This window comes from Drosophila ficusphila, unplaced genomic scaffold (assembly GCF_018152265.1).
Source record: "Drosophila ficusphila isolate 14025-0441.05 unplaced genomic scaffold, ASM1815226v1 contig_414, whole genome shotgun sequence".
Classification (NCBI taxonomy): domain Eukaryota; kingdom Metazoa; phylum Arthropoda; class Insecta; order Diptera; family Drosophilidae; genus Drosophila; species Drosophila ficusphila.
The window spans coordinates 6,239,404-6,261,909 of NW_025064328.1; the positions used below are offsets into that span (position 1 = coordinate 6,239,404).

Here is a 22,506-nt window from a genome sequence, read left to right on the forward strand (position 1 = left end):
AATCGGATTAATGGGTTCTGAAAGTACGGTTTTGGGTCACTATACTGAAGCCATAGAAATCTTGGAGAAATCTGACATGAACAGGGGACAAAATTTCGAATATCCCAAAATGAAAAACTTTGAATGCAGGATTCGATTAGAAACGTTTAGAGGTATTCCACTTTAAAGTCAGATTAAAATTGACAAAGTTATGATTTCTGGAAGTGTCCTTTTCGGTCACCTTTTAGCAAGCCATCGAAAACTTGAAAAAACCTGACATGTACAGAAGTAAAAAATCTACCTTTACCGAAATGGAAAATTTGAACGCAGATCGTTTCAGAATTTTATTAGAATAGTTTAAAGGTGTAACACTTTAAATTCGGATTAAAATTTACCATTTTAAAAATATTTTAGTATAGTTCAGATAAGAAGTTCATTAATTAAAGGCAAACAGTTAATAGATTGTAATCATTTTCTTTGTTTCAGCGTAGACAGAAGTCCGTTAAGTGCTCAAGTTCTCTCACTCCACATTTCATAGGGGGATTGATGATGGAGAAGGAGGGGTTTCAGGGGAAGGGAAGGGGGAAGGATATTGGCTAGAGTGCAGGACAATTACCACGACCGCTGGAAGGGAAAATGCAACTGTGTGCGCTTTGCCCATCTTGCTGCCTATTCAAGTGTCCATTTTTAATTAACACTCTGACAATTTGACGCGAAATGCATTTCGAGTGAGTGTGCGACCATGTGCGAGTGTGTATCCTTGTGCCAGGACTAATGCCGCCACTGCGGTGCCTGCATGCCGATGAGCTTCTGCTCCTGTTCCTGTTCCTGGTTTTGTGGGGAGCTGAGAGCTCTGCGCTGAATGTTTAGAATGCAATTGACGTGTCAGAGGACAAATGCCTGGGTTCAAAGGAGGTGGAAGAGGGAATGGTGGGTTGATGGGGTCGCCAGGACATCAGACAATAAGGGGGGTGGCTGATAAATGTTGCATGCGCCTGTGTAACCCAATTACCGTTCTGCAAATTACCCACTCCTGGGCCAAAGGATTGCGCCGGAGTTTGGGGCCACATTCCTAGACTCGCTTTGCATAATTGATGACAAATTGAAATCATGTTTATGGCATACAGACCATGGCATTCCATAAAATATTTTACATAGATTTTGATGCGGACAGTCTTCGCCTCAAACCCACCAGGACTTTCCCTTTTCCTCGACTCTTTTGTATAGGCCATAAATCCCGGACTGGCCAGGCCAAATCAAATGGCCAATGGATCAATTTGCGGTTGATGGAGCTTAGCCGCTCGAGTCTTTCTCCCGGGGCTCGTAAATCGCAATGAGTAGGGGCCATAAATTTTCAATTGGTCAGCGGGTGAGGAAAGGGTAAGGGAACCCAGCTGGCAGTTAGCTAACATTAAAGAACAATTTCCCTAAAAAAAAGGATTTTAAAACAAGCCACCAGCAAATAAATAAAGTACATGAAGTAAATGAAACGGTGGGTTAATATAATATATTACCAAGATAAGTTTCTCTTTTAAACTAAATTGGAGCAACTAAAGAAATTCAAATTACCCTGCATTCAAAATATAATATTAATTTTGGGAATATAATTTTCTAAAATTTAAAGAACAGGGAGTTAAAACTCATCCCTAAATTCAAATTTGATGATTTGCAACAAAATTCCCAGTTAGCTCGGTTGACCTTGCAATCTCGGCCAGAAGATGTCTATTTCTGTGAAGCGGAAGACGGTGCTTTCGCCGCAGGAGCTCCTGAAGACCCTCAATCTCTCCGGCGACGAGGAGCTGGACCAGCAGATCCAGAACTGGGTTTTGTGGGACCGCAACGAGGCGACACTTAACCAGGTTCTGGAGGCGGTCAGGGACGAGGACTGGGAGGCTCTGCGCGTGAGGCTGTGCCACAGGATCACCTACTTGGCCACCGGACTGAGGGGAGGAATGCGAGCGGGGTTCGACTCCCTGAACGATGTGGTGATCATCGAGGCGGCCCAGGGCATTTGTGCCTACCTCATCGATGCTTATCCGAGTATCCAGAAGCGGCAAACCCAGGGAATTGTGGTCGGTTACGATGGGCGGTACAACAGCAAGCGATTCGCCCAATTGATTGCCACTGTGTTCCTCAACAACGACTTCAAGGTGTTTCTCTTCACCCGGATGACCCCGACTCCATTCATCCCCTTCACCATTGTGACCCTCAATTGCCTGGCGGGGATCGTGATCACCGCCTCGCACAATCCCAAGGAGGACAATGGCCTCAAGGTCTACTGGTCGAATGGAGCTCAGGCGATGGCGCCGCACGATCAGCGGATTCGTGACTACATGATGAAGAACCTGGAGCCGAAGCCCTCGTCTTGGGAAACCTCCCAGCTGGTCGATCACCAGATGGTGGAGGATCCCTATCGACAGATCTATCCACTGTTCTATGAGACCTTGAAGAAGCTCCTTCCTCCGGTTTATCTGGAGACCAATGAGTGCAGTCAGCTGAGGTTCGTTTACACACCTCTCCACGGAGTTGGGTTTCCCTTCATGAGAGAGGCCTTCTACCAGGCAAGACTTAAGCCGGTGATTCCCGTCCTAGAGCAGAAGGATCCCGACCCGGAGTTCCCCACTCTGGTCAATCCAAATCCAGAAGGTGAGTGAGCAATACGATTAGATTAGATTGCCTGAAGTTAGCATTTTGATATTTTAAATAGAGATTAGCTTGTCGGAATCAAGAATTTTAATTGAAAATCAAAGTTAGATAGAACTTATTATTTATTTTCATATTTAAGGGTTTTACAGAACTTTCTTTTATTTTTAAAGAATTAATGAATTTAAGATTCCAACTCATTCAAGTTCTTATTTTATTTAAAATCCCATCTCTTTTTTTAGAGGGCAAAGATGCCTTTAAGTTGGCCATCAGAAAGGCGGAGGCGGAGCACTGCACCCTGGTGCTGGCCAATGACCCAGATGTGGATCGCCTGGCCATTGCTGAGTTGAATCCCCGTGGTCGCTGGAAGATATTCAATGGCAACGAAATAGCCGCCTTGCTGGGATGGTGGGCTCTGGAGAACTACAAAACCCGAACTCCAAAGCCAATTGTCTCCAATTGCGTGATGATATCCACACTGATCAGTTCCCGAATCCTTTCGGCAATGGCAAGAATTGAAGGATTCGTTTTTGTGGAGGGATGGCCCAGTTTTCCCTGGATGGCACATCGAGCATTGGAGCTGCAAAAATCCGGGAGGACAGTACTCTTCGCATTCGAGGATTGTTTTGGTTACATGTTCGGGATGAGTTTGCCGGACAAGGATGGCATTGGAGCAGCCATGCAGTTGGCCTCCATGGCGTGTTACCTTCGCAGCACCAGGAATGTGACTCTGATCGAGAAGCTGAGGGAGATTTACGAAACCTACGGCTATCACTCCTCGACTTCCTCGGTTTTCGTGGCTGACAGTCCCGATGATATCGTCAGTATTTTTGACCACTTGCGGAATTTCAAGGAGGGCGGAGGATATCCCAATTGCATTTTGGAGGGCGAATTCGAGGTGGTCCATATCCGGGATCTGACCACCGGACTGGACACCTCCTATAGCGATGAAAAGGCTCGCATGCCCATCAATCCGGATGCCCAGCTGATCACCTTTACCTTTACCAATGGCTATATAGTCACCCTTCGATCGGCTGCCAACGATCTCAAGATCAAACTCAACGCTGAAATCTGCGGTTTGCCGGAGGAGAGGGAGTGGGAGGAGCTCCACGACAAGCTCACCCGGATGACCAATGCCGTTGTGGAGGAGTTCCTGGCGCCCGAGGAGACTGGTCTCGTGGATGCCTCCGTAATTCAACCTGTTTAGTTTAGTAATTTTGGATTATAAGGTTTTATTAAATAAAATAAAGTTAATAAAATCAAAAAGCCGTAATAAATTTGGATTTCCTTAGCTCAAATTTTAGATGGCTAAATAGTAATTTCTTTAAAAAATATTTTAGTTTATTTTACTTCTACAATTATAAATTTAATATTTAATTTAATATTGCTCAGATCGCTATAACTTTTCTTAAGTTAGTCTGCTTGTGTGCTATGATTTTCTAACTTACTTTCAGGAAAAGCTCTTTAAAGAGCCTGTGAAAATGTCTTAGGTGAAGATGGTTGGGTTGAAAAAGCCGCAGAACGCCAATTAAGCGTACACAGAAATGGCCAGCCATGTGGGTGATGTGAGCCGAAATTCAGGGGGAGTCCAAACATGGCCATCATCGTCATCCTTTGTTTTGCCACCGCACAAACGTATCTGTGTATCTGTATCTGCGAACGGGCGAAAGTATCTGGCAAGACAAACACTGAAATTTTATAGTTTGCCTGCTAATTGCACTCTGGGGGTGCTTTCACCTCCCACATTTTCCACACCCTCCCCCTCCGATTGTGTGGTAATCGCTTCCGATTGTGCGAATCAGCAAAAGTCGTCGGCTCACATAATCAAAACAGTGATTAAGAGTTGGCCAAACCATCAAGAACATGTCTCATTGTTTTCATTTCATTTTTGGGCTCCTCACATATTATATTTGTTTAGCAGGTCAAACGGAATATTTCAATAGCTTGAAAATGCAGAGTGCTCAGGTAAACAGGCGATGATCCCCGAGGTCGTCGCCAACTCAAATTTCGTTTCGTTCAAGACAAAAGGTTGTACGCCCATCCATATGGAGACTTTTGACATCCTTGCCTCTTTCGTGGCCATTAAATTTTCCCTAAAATACATACTTGAACAGGGATCCAACGCACACGAATTAAATATTAATCCCTGTCGACGAGTGGGTTGTTTTTTTTCATTTTTTTTTTTGGGTGGGTTTGAGCCACGTTTTACACGGTTAGTGGCGATGCGCCAAGGTTAGTGCATTATTAAGCACTGTTTATGCGACATTAGGAACATAAAAGGCGACCCAAAGTCGATGTAAATAAGACACGGGCCCTTGGCAAATCAACAAAATAAAACGAATGTCCCACATGTGGGTGGATGTGGATATGGGTTTCTTGTTGGGTTTTTTGGGGGTACTGGATACTTTTATCAAAATAACTAAGAGGCTTTTTGGGTTGTAAAGGCGGGAATATTGAGTGACTTATGTTGTTGCTTTTAAGGGGGTGGATTTGTGGATTTTTGGTGGATTAAAATATGGTTTTTGAGACACTTCACAGTTCTTAAATTTGAGGGGATTATATTTTACAAATTTTGTTTCACAAAAATGGAGTTTTGGTTCTCAATAATCAGCAACATAAACTATAAGTACTTTCCAATTTGTAACCCATGCTGCCGTACAAATTTGATTTTAATCCGTTTGCAATGCACATTAACCCATAGTTTGCAACCGCTGCTTCCTTTACCAATAGGATTTTGATTTTGAACATCCTGGCCTCGTGGCACATATGTTGTGGATATTTTGTTACACCAGCCGGGAGTTCGTCGTAATGAGTACCGACCGTAGACCAACCCTCCGTCCGCGTCCGCAAATGGCTACAAAAAATACGGGGTGTCCTCGACACTGGGACAATGGCATCTTAAATTCGCATTTGAAATGAGGCGAGCGGAGTGCGCTGGTAAATTGATTACGTGCCACTTGCTCACATCATCAATTTCAGTCCATATGCGCGAAAATCCTTTGACTAACGAGTGCCACAGGATCACAGGACAACCCGGCACCCACAAATTGTTAGTTGACACTCGAAATTTCTGGTGTTCAGCATCGTTAATTAAGAGCATTTGTTGACTTCCGCTGCGGTGACCGTTTTCTCGCTGTTTGTTTTTCCTTACACCCGATTTCCCGCGGCTTCGGGGGAGGAACTTTCCTGATTATAATCACAGGATTATGCATATTGATAACAAAGTGATATCAAGTGCTGCAAGGGGTTAAGCTGATGTTAACATTTATACATCTTAATATAAAAAAACGTTCTATAGAGTGTTCTTATATTATATATAAACATATATATATGTAGTTCCACTGCCTAGTTTAATATTTTTAATATTTTTGGCAAGGTCTCTTAAAGTTTCTCTATAAAATCTTGACTTACTTACTCCTTTTTTGGTATGGAAATTGTACTAAGTTCAATAGAAAATATTATTTCAATCAATAATTCATCAGTTTTATGGCAGCTGCAAGGATTGTGGTCCTTTGTCCATCCCCTTCACTCCCTCTCGCTGCATCTCTGTCTAACAATTTGTTTTTACTGTTTTATTGTTTTCGTTTTTGTCGCATAAAAATGACAACAAATTAGTTTGGCTGCCGTCGGTGGTTTCCCGCTGGGTTTTTCACAGTTTTTTTCGATATCCGTTTGTTTGTTTATTTTTTTTTTGCCTGTCTTTCCCGACTTTGTGTCCTTGAGTGCTGGCCAATAAATTATGTGAAGGATGCTGTCACTGCAGCGCCTCACTCCCCTAAAATCGGGCACAAAATCGGTCGGGGTTAAAGCTAGAGATCCGTGTTTTTTGAATCCAGTGAGGGCGCGACGTGTTTTTGATTAGCTTTATTAAATATGCAAACAATGAAAACGCTGTCCTGTTTTTTTTCCACTTTGTTTTTGTGCACAAAAGTGTAAAAATTCGTCGGAAGCTTAATTGCCGGAACATTTCTATTAAATTACTCCAAAGGTAAATGTAGAAAAAGTCTGAAAAAATAATAAATTTAATATGCATTGCTTACCATATTTCTGTAGTACGGACAACCCTCCAGATTTCACGGTAAGCCAATGGTTTGTAATGCATTTTAATTTTGTTGGGCTTTTTTTTTCTTGCCATAGCAATAAATATCTTTTTTTAGACAAATTTGAAGTGGAAATGTACTCATAATTTAGCCAGGATCTTGGGTGCGACTGAAAATTTACATGAGTTTTCCATATGCCGCAGCTGTATGAATATTTGAAAAGGTTGTGTTTTTTTCTTGGCCATGGAAAAATCAAAAGTCGCTTTGGTCAGTCGCTTTTCTCATTTTGCTCCACTTTCTTTCACTTCTAGTCACCAATAAGAAGCAACTTTAGATGCTAAGAGAATTTGCTTGCGACTAAGAGAAACTGTAGGAGAGCCCAGTGCAAAGAGAATGACGAACTGCTTTATCGACGTCGCCTTAGCCGAACAGCTTTATGTGTGCATATGAGTTGTTCTGATTTTAAACAAATATGTCGATTAATGTAGATATTATCGGGTAGTTAATCAGTACTTAAATTATATGATTTGGCCGTTAAAATTACATTAATATCTGAAAAAATTTGTTTTTATTTTTTTATTTATAGTATTCAACAACCATATAAAAAATTTGCTTTACAACACCTTAGGTACAGATGTTCAAGATCCTTGTTGTATTGTCAACCGAGTTGGAGTAAAGGATCAGAGGGAAGGGTTTCGAAAAAGGCGTGTGGAAAAGAGGAAAAGAGTTACAAAAAAAGAATGGATGGGGGAAATGCCCCAAGGGAAACGCAACGGAAATCTACGTCTGCATATGGAGATGCTATTGCTCTTATGCTGGCTGCTGTTTTTGTTGTTTTCGGTTCTGTTGCCATTATTTTGGGTGGAATTTTCACCCTTTTGCAAGGACACCACCTTTCCATTACCCCCGCATGTGGAAAAACACTAACAAATAACTGAAGCGTCGGAAAAGTGCACATATTGCATGAAAAAGGGTTCATTAGCAACATCAATTAAAGTTGAAGATCCGCAAATGCTTTTCGAAACTCAGTTAGAAAGGTTTAATTATATTTCAGGGGTTATAAATGGGTTGAAATTATTTTAAAAGTAATATGAAAGCATAATTATATTAATAAGGTTTCGCTACTAACTTAAGTTAGTAAAGCACAAGAAAGTTAATTAAAATTTTGCATAATTGCTTAAGTGGTTAAGCTATTATATAATATATAAATATCTAACAAAATTAAAACACAGACTAAATCTCTTTCCAGCACTTCAACTTCTTTTAAACGAATTCATTTCAATCATATTCATCCTTTCAGATTTCCATCATTTGTTTGCCCTGAGTTTTTCCATCAATTATTCCCAGCAAATCTGTCAATCTCCCAGGAAAAGAGGAAAACTCTCAGGCCTCCGGTTTTCCCTCCTTTCGACTGGGCATTGTTTAACAATTAACGGAACAAGTTGTTTAACTTTACCTAAACGATTTAAGTCAACAGAGCTCTTTACTCCTCACTCCAGCTTCACTCCGCGTTATCCTTCATTCACTCCACGGACCGAATGTCCTCGTCACTTGGTCATCGTCAAGGGGAAATGGGAAAAGGAGGAGCAGTGAATCCTGGCAGTGCTTCCGCTTCCGATGACTGCACAAATCGTTGGTCTCCTTTTTTGCCGCTCCATTTCCATTTTTTCGCCAGTTTTCGCCGTTTTTCTCCAGCTCCTGCTGAAATGACAGAAATTTGTCAGGAAACAGTTCGTTTTGTTTGGTTCTCGTTTGGCGGCACTCACCTGCCTCCTGTCTCCTCGTTTCCCCCGATTCTCGACTTGCAGAACCTTTTTGTTTGTTTTAACTTGAAAGCCAAAAAAGTGCTCAAGACTATCACTCTTCATGAATTCAGGGAAAACTTGTGTAAAAATAGAAATTCAGCAAAAAAAAATCAGAGTTTTAAAAGTGTTACAAGTTTTAAAGTACAAAGTGATTTGTTTTTATCTATGAATATTTTTCTTAAAGGAAACAAATTGTATGTATTAATCTTAAGCAAAAGTCCCTAATATTATCTTAATAAGAATAGATTAGAAACAAATATAACATATCATCTTCAATAGATGCCAAACATTGTTTATTTAATTAAGTTATTATTTCTTGAGAACTTCAATTCCCTCTACGGATAACTTTTGGCAATACCCATGTGGAATTGCCTCCTTAAATTGCCCATGCCCACCCACAGTCAATGGAGGCATTCCCGATGAACTGGCAGCGTGCGGCTTCAATAATTAAATTTGCGACATTTCAACGCTCCGGCGATCAATGGAATGGAATTAACTGTTGTCAATTATCCGTCGCTGCCTTCATGCCTCTAAATAGCAAATGCAGCAAAGGCAAAAACCCAACCAGGAGCAGCGAAAAGGCAAAAAACAAACAGCCAAGATTCGCCGACAATAAAATGTCACTTGATCGCTGCATTGGCGCTCGTGTCCAACTGAATTTAGGCATCGCCGGCGGTGGTCACTCTCTGGAAATTGCCAATGGGATCGGAATTAGGGGAAGGGGGGAGTGTGCTGATGCACTCGAAAAAAGGGGGAGCAATTAAGTAAAATTCAATGACTTCATTCTGCATAATATATTTTATATAAAAGTTTAAAGATAAATGATACTGTTTTCAAAAAGACAAAAGATTATTTGAGAAGTGAAAAGTATTGTAAAATGGTTTTAAGGGGATGCTAAAATTTCTTATATTATGAATAACCTCTGGTGGTTTCTTTCTTACTCACATTTTTTCCTAGTGTATCTAGGATAAATGGAGAAGAGGCATGGTGGTGGCGGTGGGTTACCTGACCAGGTGGCGTCGATCTACCGCAACGCTTGGCCACACAAGACGCTTAATTTGTTGCAAGTTGTCCGCTGTCTCCGCTTGACTCCCCATCAATCAGCAGCCGATTCCGATTCTTCAACCGGAATGGTGCAAGAACAAGCAGAAGAATCGCTTTTTGCGACAGTCCCGTTGAATCGAAAATTCAGAGCACGCGAACTGAAGCATGTTCTTTGAATTTCCCTTCTTATCTATCTCTTTGCATGAGGCTTTCGCTGGAGATTCTAACAATTCTTGCTTTTGGCCAAATATCTGATTTGATGATTAATCATTGATTAAAGGCTTATAAGAAAATAATTAACATTAGTAAAAGAGAAGGGAGAGGAACATCATGTCCAAAACCTGAATCTTCTAAAAGTAATAAAGCTTTTCTCAAGAGAGTAGAAGTTAAGCTCCCAGCTGATTCTTCGCCAATGTCAAAGGTTGACTCATGCAATTATAAGTTGATAGGCAAACAACTAAATATAGTTATTTACTCAGATTAGAAACCCTGATATTAAGTAAACATGACGCTTAAATAATATAAAAATACGTTTTGCTTTAGGAATTATTTATAGAATGCAAAGTTATAAAACACAATTTAATATGCCCTTTAGGAATTCTAACTCCTCTTTAGTGCAAAACAGATGGGTTAAGATAAATCATAATTTATGCATAGTTGAAAGTTGCCAGTACTTATGATGAATTAATCTCTTTACCCAAGACCTTCTTAACCTTCTTGTGGCACTCCCCTAATTAACCCTTAGCCGTGCTCCACACATGCCGTCCGCTCTAATGAAAATCTATCACAGTCGCGCAGGTCTCGCTGAAAAAGTAAATTCATTACACTTTCCCAATTATGTGAGATACATTTTAATAATGGAGGCGGGAAAAACCTCATCTTAATCAAGTAAATTAATAGCAGCGAGAAGGAGCGAGTTGCCAGTCAGAGATCAAAGTAATTAATTATAATAATTAAAAACTTTTCGGCTGCCTTTGTCTCGTTCGCTCCTTTTCACTGAAGTTGCCACAAACTTTTCAACATTTTCATGTGGGGGAGTGTGAACGAGTGAGAGATGCGGTTTGTGTGTTCAAAAGTGCGTGCACCTGTTGAGATTTTAGCAATTCCCCAAGCAAATCCCATATTCATATCTTGTGCCGTGCACCTTTTCCCCATTTTTCTTCCTATTTCTGCGTAGCTCCCCATTTTATACTCTTTTTCTTGAACATATTAGTTTTTGTCGAGAATTGGTCTTGGTTTTTTTGAGTGCACTAGTTTTTAATCACCGCTAACAGCTTTGGCGGCTGCAAAATTCCGCTTGGCTGCCCTAATACACTAAAAGCATTTACCAACACTGCCTGCCACGCCTCCTGTAACACGCCCACATACGCCCGATTAACCCCCCACACGCCCACCGACAATTGTTTTTGCTTAACGGAGCAGGCATTGTGCACTTCTCGCCGTCCCTCTCTTACTTACTTGCAGTGGCGTATGAAGAATGTTCCCCCCCATCGGAAAAAAAAAAAAAACAGGGAAACAAATTTTAAATTTAATTTAAGTATTTAAAAACGGTAAAAGCATTCAATTTGGATAGTGGTATTATATAATTATTTTTCTGAATATTTTGTAATATCAAAATTAACATTCACCCCTTTAGAATTTCCTGCCTACGCCCCTGAATAAACTCTCATCTCTTTTTTCTGTGAAATTAAGCTTGAAATGAAAGAGGATGAAGGATATAGGATGCAGGTTGCAGTTCATCGCTGGCAGGATATTGAGTGTGCGATGCAATCATCTAGAGTGTGCAAAAAATGAACACTTTAAAAGCTGAAGCGATAGAAACCGCAATGAATAAGCTGCGACATCTGGAAGGGGGCGTGGCTGTGCGCCCACTTGGAAGCAATTAATTGACCAAACCAAATGGCAAGCGAAAAACAATAAGAACACGTTAAAAGGAGTTATGATAAGATCCTTTCTTCTAAAGATTTTAAATATATCAGTTTTGAGTAAAACTTGATAGTTTAATTTCCCGAATAAAAAATAAGTTTACCTAATAAAATATAACCATATGAAAACGGAATTGGTTATGATTGCCGTTACATAAGACTTTAAAATAAAAACAAAAGCTTTGTTTAATTTACTTTAATTTATTGATGCTAAGTCCATTGCACTTGAAAATTACTAATTTCTAAGAGGTTCCATCCTCTAATTACTTGGGTAGCTGATCTCGGTCTTCTTGATGTTGAGTTGTCCGGTTTGGTCGGTGGTTCCCTGGATGGTGGTGGTCTTCTGGTTTCCGTTGGCGTCGAAGGAGGTGATGCTCTGGTGGACGGTGCTGATGGGAGTGGCTCCGTAGCTCTGCTGGTAGCTGCCCACGCTTCCCGATCCCAGATTGGTGTTGATCGAGGCGGTGTTTACGCCGGCGTACGGAGTGTTGTAGTTGTTGTAGTTGTTGTAGTTGCCCCCAGTTGCGGAGTCCTCACCGAAACGGCTGTCGAAGCTTACGCCACTAGAAGATGGTAAAATGATTATTAATTAAATTATATAAACAATAAATTAAATATTTATAAAAATATAAAAAAATTATTTCATTCATTCCGGTTCTTAAGACTTAAATATAATATTATAGAGATCACTTACACAGCTGGAGCAGCAGCCTGCTGGGTGTAAGAGGAGCCGGACTGGCCAGAGCCATCGGGGTTCTGGATGGAGTGCGAGGCGAAGGTGATGGTGCCACCGTTTCCGCTGGAGGAAGAGGAGGAGGACGACGAGGAGGAGGAGCTGTACGTCTGGCGACGCAGACGCCTCAGCAGATGGGCGTTCACTGGGTGGACATCCGATTGGTGGCCCTCAGCGTCCAGGGTGAAGAAGGCGCGGGGAAGGAACTGGCCGGCTGAAAAATAAGAGAATTATTATTAGAAAGACTTGCAATAATTATATTATATCCCAAGGTAAAAAGAAAGAACAATTTTTATTACTAAAAACCCATTTAATATTAGTTCTAATAAATATATATATCTTTTTTATAGGTTTGGTATCTTTCCCATAAACAAATCCCGAAAGTATGCTAGTCATTCGCCAGCTTCAAACAAAGAAAGTTTCTATTTCGAGTGTGAAAGTTTGTGCACTCTCCAATCGCATGAATAACCAAACTAAATGCGAATTTGAATAGCTGGATTGATAGTAAAAACCGCAATTAATGTGCGGAAAGTTTCGATGGGCAAACATTGTCGCGAAGTTAATGAGCCAGCGAATTTCACAAACCAGTTTCGGGTTCCGGATGGCTCCGATGGGTTTTCGGTTTTTGATTTTCGGGTATTATTAACATACCCGCACCCGTCGGCCGACTTGTTAATCAAATTAATAATAAGCACCCCAGCCACAGCCTTGGCTGGCGATGATGTAATTGCAGAATCTGGCTAAAACACTCCACTAATTGCTATTAACTTTTAACTTACCGGAAGAGGCCGCAGCGGCAGAAATCGCGAAAAGAGCGATGGCGATCACAGCGTATTTCATTGTTAAGCGGGGGAATCTGCAAAAACACTTCAGCACTTAGTAATTGGTTTTTTTTTTGGGAGGGGTAATTCCAGGGGGTTATCTATCGGGTTAACACTCACAAAAGACGAACGAAAGACTGAGGCAGCAAACGCGTGAAAAGTTCCAAAACGACTAAGCTCGCGGTGCGGCTGCTCTTCGCTTTTATATGGAAATTTTTAGCGCTGACGTAGTGCGAACCATCAACGTCATTATCATCTAAAGCTTGAAGAACAAGCAGAAGCCGTCAAGCAACCAGAAGAGCCGAGCAAATAACTCCACCGGTAGAACCGACAATAAACAAAAGATGAAGCCAGGCAATTCAAGATCTTAAAACCTGGCTCAGACTCATAAAAATAAAGTTAGGCTCTGTGATTCATACCACACGCTTAATAATATCACCGCTCTCGGTAAACTTTTCTCACTCACTCTGGGCTAAAAGGTTTTTTCTCACAAATAAATCCCCCGAAAAGCTGATGATAATGAGGAATACATGACGGAGCAGCCAAGCCGCCAACTGGGGATTTCTGTTCTGTTTGTTTTCACTTTATTTGTATTTTGCATTATATTCGAATGCCTCTGAGCGATTCGAACTGTTTTGGCCAAGTCGTGTAAATTGGCCAAGTGCCCTTGCTCTTTTTGCTCATTATTTTTGCCCAATCTTCGCCCCAAGCTTTGTTTTTGACCCTATTCGAGTTTCGTCAAGTAGAACTTCTCAATTCTCGTTTTTTTCTTGGGGCAATAACCTGATTACAACGTGGCCAACACCTCAAATACTGAGAATAAGAAACACATGTATATAATTTGTATAGCTTAAACTATTCATTTAACTTAATTTGTTTAATGGCTGGCATGCGTCTACAAATTATAATAATATATGAATATTAATCAATTCGCAGAGGGTTTCTCCTCGCTACCTGTAGAAATTGAACTGGTTTTACCGGGGTTTTGGTTGATTTCGACCAACAAAATCAAAACAAAGCTTGTTGTTTGATTTTACATTAACATATATCTTCCAGGAAATCCTTCAAGTCATTAGGTAACTGGTTAAGAGATTAAGTGGGCTCGTTAGCGGGACTTGCTGAATGGTTATTATAAATATTGTTTATATATTTAGAACAGAAATAAATACAAATACAAATTCAAGTGAAACCGAAATAAGTATGTTAAAAAAAGATAAACAGTATTTCATGAGAAAACCAACTTATTAACAAAAAACTTTCGAATAGTAATAGTAAGCTTTATATTCTTCAAACTTCAGCCTCAATATTTCTTCCACTATTTAATCCAATTACAATCTCCCTTCAGTTTTGGTTTTTTGAACACGCAAACTTATTCAATTCCTTGGATTTAGATTAATCCAATTGAAATCCACAAATTTGCTGCCATTTGTTAGCCATAAATATTTTCGAATTTCGCACACGTTCTTTGCCGAAAATATGTGCAAAAATTGAATACGAAAAAGAGAAAGGAAAACCTTTTTTTCCGCAAAAATGGTGACAGAGCAAAACGGCGACCGCCTACTTGGAAAAATAATCCCCAGCCGATTTGAACGATTTATTATTTGGCCCAGCCAACGCGGAGCCTGTCCGAAAGACCCGGAACCATTAATCATCCGAGTTCCAAGATCCAAGTCCGAGTGCTGGACATCCGAGTCTCCAATTGGTGGACAGTTGGCAGAGGAAACTTTTGCGGTACGTGGCAACGTGTTGAAATTACAAAATGTGTTAAAAAATGAACGAGCGGTTTGTTGGGCGGGTAAAAAGCAAAATAAAATATTTCATTCACACACAGACTTTTGTTTCTCCGCCGTCGTCCATATAAAAAACATAAATTTCCTCTGAGAATAGAACTTGTGGGGCGGCAAGGTGATTATGTTTGACAGCCGGCCAGGGACATCGAGCCCCGCCCCCTTTTTCATCGCCAGACAGGACATGGGTTCCACATCCTGGCCAAAGTCAGGAAATTGGCTTCGCCTCTCGTCTGATTTACGAGCAACTATTTTGTTTAATTTTCCCCACTATCCAACTTTGGATACTCAACTAAAAAGCAACAAAAAAACTTGTATTTCAAGACCAAATAATTTTCATTTAATTTTATTTGGCCTTCGCTGGGGGTTTTCCTCCTTCTCTGGGGAACTGCGAAAAATATGAGTTATTGAAACAGCTGAAGCAAGTAATATAAGCAAATCAGAAGGCCAAATCCGTATTTAATGTTTCACAATTTTCGGAGGAAGGGGGCTGAATGACAATTTGCTTTTTGAGTTCAACCTCCCTCAACTGAAATTGATTTTCAATGTTTTTCGCCTAAAAATACACAAAAGAGTCGGAAAAATTTGCCTGTGATTGTCAGTTGAATTTATGTGGATGAGGATGGGTGGTTATTTGGTTGGGAAAACCACTCCAAATCCACTTCGCCAGATATGTCAGTGTGAAATCACGAACCTCGCCTGATTTCTCCAGTGATTTTTCGCAATCAACCTGATGAGGATAATGCCGAGTAGGATGCTCCTGCTGATGGAGGCAGTGCTATGATTAGTATCCTTTCAGCCAGGTCGAAAGTGGCTCTCTGGATAGCATGCCAAGTGGCCTCGGCCGAATGAAACTTTAATGCGGAACAAGGACACAAGGCTAAAAGAAGCCGCCTGATGAACTACGTGATGGTCAGGGAAATGGAATGTGCACCTGGAAAAAAAACTGATAGTTGGAAAGGTAACAAATAATCTAAAGGGTTATAATTAGAATAACTACATTCTTCTTCATTTTAAATAAAAGAATACCAAATACAAGGAAATATACACTTCTTTTCTGTTTTATAAAAGAACAACTTTTTACTTCTAAAATTAAAATAAATTAAAATAACTACTACAAATAGATATTTCTTTTCTAATCTATATATGTTTCTTTACTAGAGGAACTTTAAGAACCTTTTCTGGTAGTGTAAAAGGATATTCAGCGACAAAGTGAAATGCATTGAGGTTGGTGGCTGGGAAACGCGACCGGAATCTGGAATTATTGCCCAATCCCCTTCCTCAGCCGATTTATGGGTTACTACGACTAGCATATGGCAGATATAGCCGGCCATATCAATGCCAATAATGTACTTGGTCGACGAGTATCTTTATTATCCCGACTGCCTGGCAATTATTTCTGACTATTTTTCGCCGTCTCGTTTTTGTATCCTGGGAAAGGCAAACAAAGGATATTTCGCGCACACGCCCAGGACATGATTGCATCCGGAGAGGAAGCCCTGCGTCGTGTAGTCCTGCATAGTTACATCCTGACTTCCTTCCTTCCTGCAGATCCTTTGGCCGGTCTCATCCGCAATTTTCACGCCCACTTTGTTTGATGATGACAAATCTCGTTGCGTGTTATCAGATTGGCTTGCAACCCGCCTCCCCTTTCGCTCCCCCTTAAGTTGCATAATTATGTTTATCTTCGGAGGCTGCGCTCCTGCCACGTGTCCTTGGCTTTTTCGGTTGTTCCTCCGATTCTGCTCGCCGACCTCGGAACGGGTGGCACGTGCTAATCGGCGGTCGCCTGCCACGCCCCTCCACCCAACCACCCAACCACCCATCCACCCCCCTCGTAAATGCAACCCGCTTTCATTGCACGATAATTGAAATCGCTAAGCCGAACATCGCCATCGGAATCGGAATGGCTTCATTTATCAGGTCAGTTCGATGGCAGCGCATAATGTCCTCGAAGAATTTGAATTTGGGGAAGGGGGATTAAAAGGGGGAAACAATCTGGAGTCACTTAGCTCGATTGAACTTGCTCATTTCTTGTTAGCTAATTAGTAGAATTTACTTTAGGAATTGGTTACAGACCAATTATTTTTATTATGAAACAAGAAATAAAAAGGAATAAGTATGTTTTAAATGGTTTATTCTTTAGTATAATATTATCATTTATGAATTGTCGCTTTCATTAAAATTTGTTCTTTGATCTTAAATTATAATTATCAAAAATTAGGTAGAAAGTATATTGTGTTTTACCTGCTTAACCAACCAAGCATTCCCCATTTTAAATTAAATTTGCTCATTTGGCTTTAAGGACTTCCTCCAGTTAATGAGTGCACTCACACTCACACCCACTCAAAACCGAATGAGTGTCGCCCTGCGGACGCATAAATTATGAATAAAAGCCCCACACACACACGTGGAGAAAGAGAGGGGGCTATAAGGCAAGAAAGAGACGGATAGCTACAGTCTGAGGCCAAGAAGTGTGCTAAATATTTAAATACTTAAAACCATAAACCTGAGTACTTATAAATTGGCTTTAACGGGGGCTCGTGTGGAAATGAGGTTGGGGTTTGTCTGTCGACTGACCCTTTTTTCATGCAGAAGGACTCCGTTCATTAGAAATGCTCACTAATGTGCCCGACTTAATAATAATCAAATTTATATGCATGGTTATGTCCTTTGGAGCAGGACCACAAAACTGAAGTTTTGAGGGATTTCGAAGGGGAATGGGAAGGGGTATAAGTTTCCCTGAGAAAAACGCTGAGAATGAGACGAAGAAAAGTGTCAATATCCTTGTTTTCCCAAATTTCTGACCGAAAAGTGCAGCTGTCCAGTCTTTTGAAAGTTGGGCTCGAAAAACGGCCAAGTCAAGTACCGTTATTTTGTTACCAGTTAACAGTTAGCAGCTTCTTGTTTGCCTGCTTGTTTGTTTGTTTTTGTGGCTGACACTGAGACTAAATGGCCAAAAAGGTCGCCTCTCCCGGGAGTTGGTTCGTCCTGCTGCCAACTTCCTCGTTCTTTCGGCCATGATGAGTCTTCAAAATTTCACAAAAATTAATTATGAATGCCGGGATCTATGTTGTGATAGGCCAATCTCCTTTGGCCAGAAGCATTTGTGATTTGTCTGAAAAGAATCTCCTTTTTCGGCCACACCCGAATTCCTCATCCTCTGAGGGAGCAACAATAAAGACAAATTACAATTGCAACAATGGCAGCGGTAGCAAAATATTTGAGGCATTTTCTCCACGCACTTCAGTTAAGTGAACATTTGCAGGACAAGGATACCATATAGTATATATTTCCAGGGGTTGCACTTCAGGAGCATTAACCCCTTTTTGCCCACGGCGGTGGAAAACAGCGGAAGACTGAAAAAATTGAAATAAATTACCAAAACTAAAGGCAACAACTGTTCGCATAATGAAGTCAAATTATGTTTTTGTCTACCTATATACACTTCAACAAATTAATACATTTTGAATAATATAATTTCAGTAGAGTTACAATTTAAAAAAAAAAAAATATTATGTTTTTTAAAGAAACTAGTTTTTAGAGAATTATATTTAAAATTGACACGCCTTTATTCTCTTTGGGATTACTGTATTGAAAATAGTTAAAAAACCCCATAAACTTTATTTAATTTGAAGACTTAAAAATAACCTATATAATTCTGTATTATTTTTGGATTATCTGTAAGGGTAAATAGTACTTTTCAGTGTACTAGGAAAAGGGGGAGTTGAAGTAAAATAGGATGGGGTGCATAAAAGATGATCAGGGGAGGTGTGAGTTGTTCAAACTAGCAGGGCGTTCGCGAAGGGTGCGTCCTCTGCTGGTCCTTGGAATTATGCAAATCGGCTGCACTTCAGATACTACCCCTACCCCTACTACCTCCTGCCCCTGAATCACCAGAGATAACCCCCTACACACACCGAAATTAGTGTCATCGAGCATTTGCCGGACCATTTCGTTGACACGTAGAACACCTTTTGAAGGTCCACTTCGTATGATGTTATCATTTAATTCTTGGGGAATTAACACGGACATTGTCAGCCGTAAATGAGCTAATTAATCTAGTAAATGTGTCGCAGCTCATTCCAAGTTCTCCTCATTTCCAGAGTGGGTTCGCGTTTTTGTGGTTCTCCAGAGGATCCCCAATGCTGACACGCTTTTCCAGGTGCTGCGGCGATGGGGCGGTGGAAAATGGGAAATGGGCAGGGAAACCCCTCGGGGAGCTGCACTAAACCCCAAATGAGAAGCATGAATTCTCCTTCGCAGACAAGCACCTCATAAAAGTAAACATCAAAGTATTTACAACACATTTTAGGGGACAGTTTAACAAGAAATTTAATTAAATTTATTTGCTTAGCATTGAAAAGAAATTACAAGGAATTATTAGAAAGAAGATGAATTTTATGATACAAATTTCCTTGCCTATCCAAATTTCCAAAATTTACAAATTTTTAGTCCACAACTTTTCTAATTTTCATCAGGTTTTGTATTTCAATTCTCTAATTTTTTTCAATTTTTGTGATACAACCCCCTTGTTTTGTCTGTTTTGCCAATCAATTTTCATTCCCATAAGTTTTTGAATTTTTGGCTAACTTTATTTGGCCAGAAATCAATCTTTGGCCGCACCGAAGTTAATGAACCAGCCGCACTTTTCCAATCGCGAATTTGATGCGTCGGATTCCACGTATTTGGCCAGACTTAAAAATAATTTCATGTTTATGGCAACGTTGTTTTCACCGGCCACAAAAATGCTTATCGAACGGCTGAGATCGCTGAGCGAGACCTGTAAATATTTATGATTTTTTGCGATTTTTATTCGACTGATAAACGGGTTTTTCCCAGACGAAAGATGGCATGTGCGAAAATGTTTGTGGGAAGAAATTGTTAACCTAGCCCCCCGATTCACCTTTTTGTTGTTTGTTGAAATAATAAATCTGAAGAAAGGTTTGGTTTTTGTAGGGCCCACACCCTTTGTTATTCTTATGTAAACGAAACCTTTTTTTTTTTTTGGGAGTTACCCTCTCGAGAACGTTTAGGCCGAGGATTGGGTAAATATTGAAACTGGTTGCGATTGTTTTGCCAAAATCGTTGCAGTTGGTCAAACACGTGTTTGAGATAATTTAATTAAATTTACTTGGCTTTTTTCCCGGGCCACGTGCCACTCGAGTCCAGTTTGGTGCCCTCGAAACGGAGTGGCAAACACTTGAGCACTTGCCTCAAATCGCTGCAAGTGCAAGTGCGATGCGATGTGGTGGGGTTGAATGGTTGAATTCCTAGGAATTGAGAAAACTTTGGTGGTCCAATGTGGCGAACAATGCAACTGTCACAGTGCTTCGATGGATCTGCGGCATCTGTCCAATTCCGTGGAGAGTAAACCAGATTCCGTCGAACTCACGACAATGCCGATGATGACTTGAGGAAATCGAGGAAAGAATTTCCATCTGGAACGGAATATGATTTATTTTCACGGTGTGTTAGCCGCCTTCGCCCCTCTCATTAGTCGGTTCCCCGGGTAATTTGCATAAGTGTCCTGGCCCCAGAAAAAAAGGAAAGAAAAGGACGCACTCGACGAGGAGAGCTGGAAACTAATTAAAATGTTCGCGCCTCAAATTTCCTCCGCTCGTCCTTATTTATGACCCTGTGAATGTCTTGCATATGGACAGAGTTGACTTTAGAGCTCCTTTTCCTTCTCTCCAGTTGCCCTCTTATTTTCCTGCTTTATTTCTTTTGTTTACGAGTGACAAATGGGACATTTACATGCGAGTCAGTTTGCATATTAGAATTATTCATGGTCTTCTCAGAGATGGCGTCTGCGATGCCGCAGAAAAAGGGTGAGGGTTTGCCCAAGGAAATCGGAAATAGAAAAGGTTCCTATTTGCTGAAGGGTTACTTAAAACATAATGCCAATATAGGGGTATTAGACATACTATACAAACATTGGAAGTAGGTTCTTTTATTTTAAAATATTTATTGCCTGAAGTTCCTTCCTATTTGTCGTTCACAAATAAAATATTATTATTATAATATTTAGTGACCTCTGGATTCATATAGACCTCTTTTATTCCTTTTATTTTTCCGAACTAATTTCCATTACAGCTCCTTATTGAAAGTGGAAACTCTCACTAATTAAACCACTTTAATTGTGGTGCAAAGTAATTCCGATTGTCACCCCTGATAATCCCGAAAGTCTCTTTAGAAGGGGTAAAAATCAAATGCCGAGAATGTACCAACAAATTATAAGGCAATTGGCTAGTGAAAGTCCAGCGCCATGTAAATCCAATTGTAAACAATTTGAATCAGATTCCAGGGGCGTCGGCCAACGAGGGGGTGTCAGGGGTTAAGGGGTCATTGTGTTCCACGACAGCTGTCGCGGCCGGAAAAGTCCGCTGAGGATTGGGCGTGATAAAAGGGGTTAATCGAACACGCGGACCACGATTTTGGATCGGGGAATTTTCTTCACCTTTGCGGAAAAAGAAAATTTATTTGAGGAGCAGAGGACGAGGAATTTCCTTCTGGGTATTTTGGTTAATTAGCGATGTCTGGGGACATCTTCTGTCTGCTCTTTTCGCCTCTGATTTAAACATAAAACTTGGGCCAGCAGCTCTGGGGAAATGTTTCCAGAACTTCTCGAAAATAGACCTGCAGTTGCAGAGGGAGTGGGAAACTCGGAAAAAAAAGAGTTGACTTGCCGACGTTTGCCTAACGGAGTTTTCCGGACTTGTCAGAAGTTAATGAGATTACCACGCCCCTCAAATTAATTCACGGAAAAGTCAAACAAGCGGTGTGTTTCCCTCTCTTTCCCTCGTTTATTCAATCGGTCACAGGCAGAAACCGCAAATGCGGAAAATGCAAATTGTTTTTCATCCGAACCCTGAATCCAGAACCTGAAAACCAATGCCCTCCCCTCCTGACCTTTTCACTTATTATTCTCCTAACGAGGCGTGAAAATTTTGTGGGCGGTTCCGGTAACTAATCCGTAGAAAGAGGGAGGGAGAGAGAGGGATATAGAGGAGGGTATAGCTATAGGCACTCCACGGTGTTTGACAACTTCTTCTGTCAGGATAATGTGGCAAAGTCAGAAGGGTTAAAACCCAAAATGATGACTTATCAACTTTGTGTTAAAAACTTTGTGTAACTAACAACAGGATTAAAATCTTGGTTTCAACCACATTCTTCGTGCTTAACAATGAGCACTTGTTAATTTAAATTCTTTAATCAGTTTTATATTTATGAAAAAATATTTTAAGTAATAAGAATCACATTCAAAAAGCTAAAACTCCACCGTTTTTCTTATTATTATTAAATACTAAAGCATGTTTAAACAATTTTTTAGCCATTTAAGCGCATAAAGCTATATAAATCTTATAAAATCGGGAGCATTTATTTTGCCAATTCAATAATTCCATGTTTGACATATTTTTAAATATCAAGCAAACAGTTCCATTTCTTTTCCAACCGTTCCATACAACCAGCCGCTGCTTGCTCTGCGAACTGCTTTGCCGATAGCTAAAGAGAAACCATTAACACCGCTCTCTCTTGAAGGCAGCTGCCCAACGGCCAATCAGGTTGGAGCCCAGCACACAATGACAATTTCCTGGCTCCCCAGGGATTTTGGTTTGGCTTTTGGTTACCGTTTCGAATAAGTGTTTTGCATTTTTTGTTTGGTATTCGGTGTGTTTGTGACTTTGCAGGCGTCGACACTCTGACCTCCCAGAAGAGCTGAACCGAA

At 40.6% G+C, this 22,506-nt stretch overlaps 2 protein-coding genes across 2 annotated transcripts; one reads left to right on the forward strand and one right to left on the reverse strand.

Moving 5' to 3' along the window:
- The first annotated feature begins 1,594 nt into the window (after positions 1–1,594).
- Positions 1,595–3,888, forward strand: LOC108086772 (glucose 1,6-bisphosphate synthase). The gene is made up of 2 exons (XM_017183818.2): positions 1,595–2,625; positions 2,865–3,888. Exons 1-2 carry the CDS (start codon positions 1,698–1,700, stop codon positions 3,827–3,829), a joined length of 1,893 nt encoding a protein of 630 aa, XP_017039307.1. The 5' UTR covers positions 1,595–1,697; the 3' UTR covers positions 3,830–3,888.
- A 7,729-nt stretch (positions 3,889–11,617) lies between these two features.
- Positions 11,618–13,220, reverse strand: LOC108086651 (uncharacterized protein DDB_G0271670). Its single transcript, XM_017183635.1, has 4 exons — positions 13,111–13,220; positions 12,949–13,025; positions 12,131–12,383; positions 11,618–11,999 (listed from the first exon to the last, which is right to left on the reverse strand). The coding sequence occupies exons 2-4, from the start codon at positions 13,007–13,009 to the stop codon at positions 11,696–11,698; spliced, it is 618 nt and encodes a 205-aa protein (XP_017039124.1). The 5' UTR covers positions 13,010–13,025; positions 13,111–13,220; the 3' UTR covers positions 11,618–11,695.
- Between the last annotated feature and the right edge of the window lie 9,286 nt (positions 13,221–22,506).

Excerpts from the sequence above, each read along its gene's own strand:
- LOC108086772 (XM_017183818.2), top strand. The coding sequence starts at position 1,698 with ATGTCTATTTCTGTGAAGCGGAAGACGGTGCTTTCGCCGCAGGAGCTC. Across the intron at positions 2,626-2,864 it reads GGTCAATCCAAATCCAGAAG|AGGGCAAAGATGCCTTTAAG; the intron begins GTGAGTGAGCAA and ends CTCTTTTTTTAG.
- LOC108086651 (XM_017183635.1), bottom strand. The coding sequence starts at position 13,009 with ATGAAATACGCTGTGATCGCCATCGCTCTTTTCGCGATTTCTGCCGCT. Across the intron at positions 12,384-12,948 it reads TGCCGCTGCGGCCTCTTCCG|CCGGCCAGTTCCTTCCCCGC; the intron begins GTAAGTTAAAAG and ends CTTATTTTTCAG. Across the intron at positions 12,000-12,130 it reads CAGGCTGCTGCTCCAGCTGT|TGGCGTAAGCTTCGACAGCC; the intron begins GTAAGTGATCTC and ends ACCATCTTCTAG.